Source organism: Stylophora pistillata, chromosome 9 (genome assembly GCF_964205215.1).
Source record: "Stylophora pistillata chromosome 9, jaStyPist1.2, whole genome shotgun sequence".
Taxonomy (NCBI): Eukaryota; Metazoa; Cnidaria; class Anthozoa; order Scleractinia; family Pocilloporidae; genus Stylophora; species Stylophora pistillata.
In genome coordinates this window covers 4061317-4071645 of record NC_142527.1, presented here as the reverse complement: position 1 = coordinate 4071645, position 10329 = coordinate 4061317, and the positions used below count along the sequence as shown (strand labels likewise).

General features: G+C 35.0%; 2 protein-coding genes across 12 annotated transcripts; one reads left to right on the top strand and one right to left on the bottom strand.

The window, feature by feature from the left end:
• The first annotated feature begins 623 nt into the window (after positions 1-623).
• On the top strand, positions 624-9286 carry LOC111328659 (uncharacterized). Of its 11 annotated transcripts, none has more exons than XR_015991387.1 (7): positions 624-1059; positions 3634-3733; positions 4267-5055; positions 5223-5408; positions 6258-6431; positions 6535-6601; positions 6885-9286. XR_015991387.1 is itself a non-coding variant. In XM_088732175.1 (6 exons), the coding sequence occupies exons 3-6, from the start codon at positions 5004-5006 to the stop codon at positions 6889-6891; spliced, it is 312 nt and encodes a 103-aa protein (XP_088588301.1). In that variant the 5' UTR covers positions 624-1059; positions 3634-3733; positions 4267-5003; the 3' UTR covers positions 6892-9286. The 11 variants fall into 11 exon arrangements, 3 of the variants coding, with proteins under 3 accessions (XP_088588301.1, XP_088588300.1, XP_088588302.1); XR_015991390.1 differs by having other exon boundaries at positions 625-1059; positions 4267-4845; positions 4945-5055; positions 5244-5408; positions 6258-6601; XR_015991386.1 differs by having other exon boundaries at positions 625-1059; positions 4267-4845; positions 4945-5055; positions 6258-6601.
• On the bottom strand, positions 5805-8500 carry LOC148722856 (uncharacterized). Its single transcript, XM_088732177.1, has 3 exons — positions 8296-8500; positions 6799-7996; positions 5805-6584 (listed from the first exon to the last, which is right to left on the bottom strand). Exons 1-2 carry the CDS (start codon positions 8498-8500, stop codon positions 7836-7838), a joined length of 366 nt encoding a protein of 121 aa, XP_088588303.1. The 3' UTR covers positions 5805-6584; positions 6799-7835.
• Positions 9287-10329: the final 1043 nt, after the last annotated feature.

Genomic DNA, 10329 nt, shown 5'->3' with positions numbered 1-10329 from the left:
CTTCAGGGAAGTTACGTTTTCAAACCAGGATTCTACAGGCGTCGACGTTTTTTGAGCAACTGAGTTAAAGTCTCCATGATCTGTAAAAGCCGAATCCTTCCCAATAAAACTAAGAGTAATTGTTGTCTAGCCACAATCAGGTTTGCATGGCAAGCAAACAGCAAAGAAGGGCGATTATAACATTTGACTATGGCATTTTGCTTTGCGATCAGTCCTTGACCAGAAACGACATAAAAGAAAATGCACCGTCACGAAATCTCGGTATCTTTTCGATTGACTGAAACTTATGGTTACCCAAATAATTCGCACGTCTCAAGTGCGAACGCTATTACAAAAAAAGAAAATTCGATGTTACAAAATTTTCAATTTTTTTGCAAAAAAACCAAATTTTTCGGTGTACAGCGAACAGGGGTCGGATGATATTGGATCGCGTGGAAAATGCATTTTACATTTAAAAAAACTTTACACTTGGAGGATTTCAATTGCTTTTTTTTTTTTTTTGGTTGTCCTTGCATAAACCTTGTACCCTGTTTCATCCACATTCTTCGTAATTGTACATTCACTGCGAACAAAGCCTTCCGGTTAGTTTTTATTCAATGGTTATATCGCGTTGAGATATGCCGCTGTCCACTGGAATTGCGGGCACAAACTCGGCCACAGGGAATCGAATACCGAAGGACATAGCTGAATCCAGCACGATCTCGTCCCCGAATGAAGGATTATCATAACTTTTCAAATGTGACAAAATGAAGTATAATCATTCAACATCGAGATGACCGTGAGTCCAACGGTAGACTGGAGATACTAAGGTAGCGCAAGTCACAAAGTGAAAAATGGTGGCGAAGAAGGCGTCCAAGAACAAAGATGATCTCGATGCTCTGCTACAAGAAGCAACAAGTTTGCTTGGAGAAAAAGAAATATCACGGAAGAGGAAAAAAGGCCGGAGTGATTTGGAATTTTATAGGGACTCCACCACTGGTTTGAGGAAATACAAGCACAAGTGTCGGCCTCGCGAAAAAAAGGTGACGAATACGTCGCTCTGCAGTGCAACAGTAAAAGGTGAATTTGAAATATTTTTATCTGTTGCAACACGATATCCCCCTAAAATTAACGAATACAGTTATATGAGGCGCCAGAGGGGACAAAAATGCTGTTTAGCAATTTTTCTTTCCAATTATTTGAATATGTTGTAAACTGAAGATTTTTGTCATCAGTTTACATATTAGATGCTAACTTATAGTGAAATATTTATGCTCTTTTTCGCATTTATTTTCTAAACTCTTCAGTTGCATTCTAATTGCAAAGAAAATGCGTTACAAGTACAGAAAAAAAATACTCTAATTGAAATGTGTTTTAGATGTTCTAATGTTGTTATTACATTCTATTTAAAAAAAAACTAATCTAATAATGTTCTTTTCATGCCAAGTTAGAAAAAAACTCTGCTCATAAGAATGAAAAATTATCCTATTCTCAGTCTGAAAATACATGGCAATTGCAAAATATACATGGCAATTGCAAAAAATACATGGCAATTGCAAAAATACATGGCAATTGAAAAAAATACATGGCAATTGAATAAAATACATGGCAATTGAAAAAAATACACAGCAATTGAAAAAAATACATGGCAATTGCAAAAAATACATGGCAATTGCAAAAAATACATGGCAATTGAAAAAATACATGGCAATTGAAAAAAATACATGGCAATTGAATAAAATACATGGCAATTGAAAAAAATACACAGCAATTGAAAAAAATACATGGCAATTGCAAAAAATACGTGGCAATTGCAAAAAATACATGGCAATTGCAAAAAATACGTGGCAATTGAAAAAATACATGGCAATTGAAAAAAATACATGGCAATTGAAAAAAATACATGGCAATTGCAAAAAATACATGGCAATTGCAAAAAATACATGGCAATTGCAAAAAATACATGGCAATTGCAAAAAATACATGGCAATAGAAAAAATACATGGCAATTGAAAAAAATACATGGCAATTGAAAAAAAAACATGGCAATTGAAAAAAATACATGGCAATTGAAAAAAATACATGGCAATTGCAAAAAATACATGGCAATTGCAAAAAATACATGGCAATAGAAAAAATACATGGCAATTGAAAAAAATACATGGCAATTGCAAAAAATACATGGCAATTGCAAAAAATACATGGCAATTGCAAAAGATACATGGCAATAGAAAAAATACATGGCAATTGAAAAAAATACATGGCAATTGAAAAAAAAACATGGTAATTGCAAAAAATACATGGCAATTGCAAAAAATACATGGCAATTGCAAAAAATACATGGCAATAGAAAAAATACATGGCAATTGAAAAAAATACATGGCAATTAAAAAAAAAACATGGCAATTGAAAAAAATACATGGCAATTGAAAAAAATACATGGCAATTGAAAAAAATACATGGCAATTGCAAAAAGTACATGAAAATTGCAAAAAATACATGGCAATTGCAAAAATACATGACAATTGCAAAAAATACATGGCAATTGCAAAAAGCGTTCTCATTAGTATGAAATTATATTCAGTTGAATTTTTCGTGCTAATTAAAACGCGCTTCTAATTAAAATGCATATTGATGCTACACAAAGCGGTGTTGGGTAAGGGTTTTGCAGATCCCGTTTTGGCGCTAATTTTAAAGCTTTGAATTTGAAGACTATCTAGAAAAGCTAAGATACGCCTTTATACCATCAAGGAAGAGGCGACGTAGAGATAGCTAGAGAGATTCTTAGAAAGTACTCGAGCAGTTCTCGGTCAAATTGCAAGCTTCCCCTCTCCAGACATTTGCAGCATTTGTTTGGAAGGCAAAGTCTGTATACGATGTATGGAGTATCGCGTTCTTAGCATAGTGTTCAACCGAAACACGAAGAGTATACAAATTGATGGTTTATTTTCCATCAGTGTCGAATGGTGAAAATGGATGGTGCTGCGATGAATGATAAACTGATAAACTGAGGTGATAAATTAAGGTTCTGTCCTTGTGTACCGGTTCACAAGAGCCGATACAAAAGACCGAACAATACACAACAGCTAACCAATGACTCCTAAACAAAGAAAGAACAATGGTAATTTCCTTGTGAACCGGTACACCAGGACAGAACCTAAATTAAGGTGAAACCTACCGAAACTAAAAAACACAACACACGAGCTCTGAACCGAACGGGCCTGAGAAACCAAGCTGACTGAGTGGGTCCCAGGGCCCACTGACAAAAAAAGGCGGCAAAACCCGTAACATGGAGTGCCCAAAACAGTTTATGTGCCATTCATGCGATGAAAAGGTTCACAGAACAATGTAAAAAACACCCAACATTTTATCAATGCTCATAAAACTTGTACAATAGAATGAAGAGTGCAAATTTTGTAAATTTTACTTTTATTAGTGGCCTGAATACAAGTGGCTGTTGGTTATTGCATTACTTATATTTTAATTTGGTGTGTTTTATTGAGTTTATTTATATTAAAGATATATAAAGTCGAGGTTTAATCATTAGGTTCTGCACAATAGTAACTGTTATCATCCATTGTCTTTAATAATATGCAGTTATATCATGAAAAAAAATGATAAATTTTAAGCAGTTATAATTGTTTTCTTCTACAGACAAAGGAGGCAATCATATTATGAAGATCTTTTTATTGCCAACAAGGGGGATGTTGATAGTCACATGAACAAAGTATATGCAAAGCAGTCCAAATCTGAGGTGTGTATTCAGTTTTATTCCGATCATTTTATACTAAGTTTATAGCCTCTTAGCAAGCTGTGACAAGTTTCTATATTGGTAGGATTTCATGAAATTTTGACTTTTCTGTTACAGTATTAATAGTTATTAAATGCTGCAACTAGGAACAAGACAATATGTGTGGGGAATCACAATGGCAGGCTGCTTCTAATAAGGGCAGAAAGACAGTCAAACTAGATGACACAGGACTTGAGTTTGCAGGCTGCCGGCATGGTTTGCGGCAATGGCCAGTGAACATGTACCAGGGGAAGCTGTATGGTTGTTTAGTTTGGTGTAAAACATTTTATAGAGTTTTCCTATCCAGGGGTACAGTATGAAAAATAGAGGCCCATCAGCATTCAACTTAAGGCAATTAGAAAACAATGAGAACTGACAAAATTAGAATTAATCAAATTCACAGAGTTGTAACTAGACCTCAATTAGTCAGTTAACTCATTTTAGTTAATTTAAGTTACACACATTCAACTGAAAGGTAAGTTATTCATATCTTTTAGATCGTGAGGAGCTCATTACTGAGCATGCTATTGCGTGGAATCAAAGTAAAATCAATGGCATGGCACAGAGTCTGTCAAGAGGATACATACGGGTCAGTATTTATGCAATATTACTATTGCTAAATAGCTATTAAACAGACAAAATTGTGTCACCATTTGTACTTGCATGTATGTGTACATGGAAGTACAATTTTTAGTGGATCTTGTATTGATTATAACAGGTTTAACGATCTTAATTTTATGTTACAAAGAGAAAGAGTTTACTCGGTGCTTTAAATACATATTGATCAGGTTTATTACATCTATCATTTGTGTTTTGATTGTTTTTAAATTATTATTTTTATTTTTAATTACCATTTACTCCAGTGCTATGCTACCGAGATTATATAGCCTCACTCTGGCCAAACCTTTGTTTGTACCTTTTTTTTTTTTTTTTAAATTTTCTTGATTCATGTAGGCCGTTGAAATGAAAGTAGAATCGCAAAAAAGATTTTGATGACGGTCTAGACAGGAATAATGTGTCACTGGATGACTTTAAGCCAGATGAGTGGAAGAGTATTGTTGTTAATCACGCACATGGTAACTTTGTATAATTTTGGTTGTTTATCTCTGAATTTCCTTCTGCTGTCCTATTGATATGGCATTACCTGATAGAATTACTTTGTATTTCTCCTTTAGGGGTGGAAGCCTTGCAAGGCAATGGCAGTGGTATACTGCTGATTCAAGATGAGGTTGAAATGTTGGTTTCTGCCATTCAACAGACCACTCATTCAATAAGCAGACTAGCAGGTAGTTCTGCTACAGCTTGATTTGTTTACCTTTTTATTCCTTTTTTTTGGAAGGACTATTGAAGAACCAAAGAAAATCATCTTCACTCATCTTAAATTCACCGTCTTTTTCTTGAAATCTTTGTTTAAAGTATTTTGAAGCTGCTAATTTTCTTCCTGTTATTCCAGTTTTCCCTTTATCTTATTTAGACTCGTCCAAACAGTGTGCACACCTCCGCAAAAAGATTTCTTCAAACAAGAATAAGCTGTCATTCATAATAGATAAGTACAATCAAGAGAAAGAAGGCAATGAAGCTTTGCAAGCTACTGTCTCTGAAGTTATGAAGGGGAATTTCTCATGGGGAAACACAACAGGTAAACTTTGTGAATTTTAGTACTCAATTCAACTTGTCTCTTTTGTTGAGCATTTCAGGTTGTGGCTGTCATTTTTGTTCTAAGTATAATTATTTTCATTCTATCATTGATTAAGTATTTTCTTGTACATTGTACAACTTACTAATCTTTTATAAGATAAGACACACTTGTGATAGGGGGTAGCTTAGTAGCTACGGTCATTGTGTTGGTGTCTTAAGAAAGACACTATGCTCCAGCACTGCCCCTCTCAAGCAAATTGTACCAGCAAACTGTTCACAACTTCTAATAGATTAGGCCCCTTCCGAGGTGTTGCGTTTTTTCCTACTTCTGTCTAACCTGAGCACGCAGGACATTCAAATCAAGAACAACAACAACAACAACAACAACAACAACAACAACAACAACAACAGCAACAACAAGCCGCTGATTTTATTTGCTTTTAAAATGTTATTTTGCAAATAGCAAATGCTAATCTAGGCGGGCCATTGATTGCTTATGCATAAAACTATATCAATTAAATAACATTAAAAACAATTAAGATTTAGTTACATGTAATATTATTATAATAGTTTCTGCATATTAAGATTGCTAAAACAAAATGAGGGAAGAATAGTGAGAGAAGACACTGATTTTAATTACTTAAAGTTTCCTGTTCTTGAATAATCTCGTGTTTAATAAGAAAGGAATTTTCTTTGTCCAGCATTCTTGGTTATTCATTTTTAATTCTAGCTTTGAAAGACATTTTGGGTAGCTCTCTTAGATTGCATGGTATCTCATTCCAAAACTAGCACCAATTATTGAGAATGCATTGTTTTTGTAATTCAAGTCAGTTTTCATTCGTCCATATAGGTACACCAATGAGAATAAAAAAAGTCATCGTTGTAAAACATGAAATGATCACGAGATGGGATGAAGAAATTACTCTCGTAAAAAAAGAGATGGCGAACTTTGTAGCGTTCTACATGGATGTTACTATTCCTCGGCTTGAAAGGATTGTTGTGGAGTGACAGGATAAGTTAGCGCGTGAGCATGTCATAACCATTAGTCTTTCCTGTTCTTAACATTAACAGTTTGCTTAATAGAAAATAATCTCGATAAAGCGTTCTTGTTCTTTTTCCCTGTCAAGATCCTGAAAGCAGTTCAGACTACCACGTGACAACAAAGCATCTTTGCAACCTGAGATGGAAGAAAATGTAATTACCTTTATCTTTGTTTTTACTTATTTATTTATCTACGTATGTACATATTTATTTCTTTATTTCTTTAGTTTTCACACTATCCTTTGCTTCATAACTACAGTACATTTCTTACTCTTTTGCAATACATTGTGCACTCTTTTACAATAAGATGCTTACACTTTGCTTTACACTACTCTGCGTCCATGGCATACCTTGCAAACATTCAGACACACTATGTAAAAGTAACGTAGTGTCAATATTTCTCTCTGTGACAACTTCTTTCTTTTCATGTGTCTAGGAGATGAAGTACAGAAGTAGTTCAATGAGTGCTGTGGTTCTTCAAGGAAAGTTGAGTTGTGCCAAAAAGGGAATTGCCTTTTGCAAGAGTCAGATTTGTTCTGCAGCTACCAAGTTCAAAGCAATCACCACTTCATTAGTCAAGAACCTCTTTTTAATCATGCTTTACTCATTTGTCGCTAACATTTTTTTGATCTGTGGTATGCACGTAACACTACTTTGTCTCCCGCGATATACTTTTCACACCTAAACAAGTTGGAAATAGGTAAGACAAAGAACATCCCTTTCTGTAGATGACTGTTTTCTTCAGGATCGCCCAAAATTACTGGTGCAGGCACAGTTGGCTTTTTTATGTAAGTAATTAAAAAACACAGGCAAACCCTCTTTCAATTTTATGGCCATGAAGCGTCACATGATTTTCGTCTACAATACCAACAGAGAGAATCTCGCCATCAACAACATAAACCACTCCATTACCCTCCTTTGCTGCTACTTGCCCATCCCCAGCGTCACCTACCAGACTCCCACTGCTATTTGTCGCTGTGTTCACATCGGTCACTTTGGTACAACCAGCTCCACTTGACTGACATGCATTACCACGTGAGGCACCACCCACACCAGCCACCTGTCCACGACACACACCACCTGCCTGAATACCATTGCCAATCGCTGCACCCCCACTTCAGCCACTTGCCCACACCCAGCACCGACATTCACACCAGCCATCTGCCCATGACCCGCACCACCTGCCTGACTCTCCTTTCCAATTGATGCACCTTCCACTCTAGCCATTTGCCAATGCCCATGCCCTGCGCTATATGCCTGACTCCCATTGCCAATGGCTACACCTCCCACACCAGCCATTTGTTCACACCAGCCATTTGTCCACACCGAGCACCAACACCCACACTGGCCAACTGCCCATGCCCCACAGCACCTGCCTGACACCCATCTAGTCCCCCAGTGGGATCTGCTGGATTCTCTCTGTGGTACCATCCCCACCTTCTGGTGCAATACCAGTACAGATTACGGACATTGTATCATTTCCAAAACTGACAGTAACTGATGCATCATCAGGGTCATCATCCATGGTATTATCACTGCCATGAACGTCTACACAGAAAAATAACATTTAAAGTATAAGTAATTTTCAAAAAAAATCTAAACTAAAATCAATTAGTGCATTTTGTCCATCTTAACGTGATAATTTGTTACCTTTTCTGTGTTGGTCAGCATTGTAAGGGACAATACTGTAAAAAATTGCAAGACATTCCTATACCTCCTTTAGAAAATCAGTTGAATATGACACGACATGTAAGACTTGCAACCCCAGATCTCAAGGACTTTTCTTATTACTATCTATCATTATTATCAATATCATTATTTTTATCATTATTGCTATTTTTACTTACCTTTGGAAAATTGTTTGAAGAGCTTTGTGGTTACTCGACCATATTTTGATGCATTGCTTTTATCCAACCCCACAAATTTTAGCCCAGCACCAGGTATGTCATAAGTATGTACAGATGTACCTGTACCATGTTTATTGAAGTACAACACAACAACATCCCAACCATGATGTTGATATAAAACATTTGCCTGAAAAACAAACAACATGAAATATTCTCATTAGCATTTCTGAATATATATCACATTGCAGCAAATAAAATAAGGTCATAGGAAATAGAATAGAGAGTTACAAGCCAGGTATTTACACTTGAGGTGCTTTTTAAAGCTCTATCATTTTCATTTTCATCATCACCATTATGGTATTTTTTAATATTTTTATGTTGTTGTTGTTGTTTTTGCTGTTGTTATTATTATTATTATCATCATAATTATTATTATTATTAAATGTTCATCATTGTTGGCATCATTGCTAATATCAGGGCTCAAAATATATGAATGCTAGTAAGCCAAATCTAAAAGCACCAACAAACAAGTACTGCAGCAACATTTGTCAAGTAAATATGTATACAGGGATTTAAATATAAAACCTTTCATTAATTCTGAAATTCATTTAACGAGGACAAAAAATGGGCCAATGGTAACTTTGAGCAGCGGCCAAAATGAAAATACATGTAACTGTTGCTTGTTTGTGTGTGGAAAAATTATAATTTAGCAACTATCTGCTAGTGGACTTATTTGAACTCTGACTACTATCATGATTGTTATCATTTATAAAATGCAGTATTTATTTATTACCCGATACTCCAACAGCTTCCTTTGTTGGGTGACAAGTGTTTTATTTTTTGTGCCAGTTTTTCCCAGTCAAATGGTTTGATTTGGAATGCTGCCTCGCATCCTTCAATCTTGCAACTTTTGGATGCATTGTAATTCATGCCACCACACATGCTACATTTCTGTAATAGAATAATAAAATAACAAAAATTTCTATTTTCACATTACTGCTTTAAATTAAGTACAGGTGTACTATAAAACTAATTTTCTGTTCGTGTGGCATTGAATCCTGCTATCTTGTCGCTCTTAGGCCAGAGTGCAAATGTGGTCAGGAAATGTTGATAGAATGTTATAATTAAGTACAGTTAAAGGTAGTTAAAGGTAAGTTTAAAGCAGATCAATTAATAATTGATCTGCTTTAATATTTGGCAGAGAAAATTACATTTAAGGGATTCAATTGCAATATTTTTGGCCTAATAACAGACACTGTAGCCATATTCAATAATGAAGGCTTGTGAAAGTTCTAGAAAAAATGATTTCTCAGAAAACATTAAAAAAAAGTTTAAAAAAACTTTGAACGAATTATCATTATTACCAAGGCTGCGCTCTTGCAGTGCCCGGTGGCCCCTGGCGCCTTACTTTTGCTCTTGGGCGACTCGGAAATTTTAGTTTTTTCATTCAAAGCATATGCTGGGCACCCTGGATTACACAGTTTCAGAACACTGGGTTCCATCCAATTTTCCTTAGAGCACAGCCTTGATTACTATTATTATTATGTTACTAGGTGAGTTTTAACTGAATGAAAAGATAATTTTTATTTTTTTTTAATTTTTATTTAAATTTAATTACGGCTAACACAAAATACATACAAACACAAAATTGCATGGTAAAAAACAGCTGCACAATTGCTCTTTTTAGGAATTAACATACAGTGTAATGAAAAGATAAATGACAATTAAAAAGCATGTTTCCTAAAATAAAAATCTAAAGTGAAAATTATATACTATTAATTACATATATTTGGCTCGTATATGACACCAAATTGTCATTTACAATAGTCTACAAAATACTTCAATTAAATTGCATTTTGATACGGAAAGGTTTCTCTTTCTAACAGGAATTTAACATATATAATCTGATTGCCCTTACCCTAGTTGTGACCATTTTAGTCACCCTACAGGAAGGCTATAATTTTGCAGTTATAGCAAATGAACTATTGATAATTTGTAATAAATTTAGTATTTATTTGTGATCACAGGTGTAGC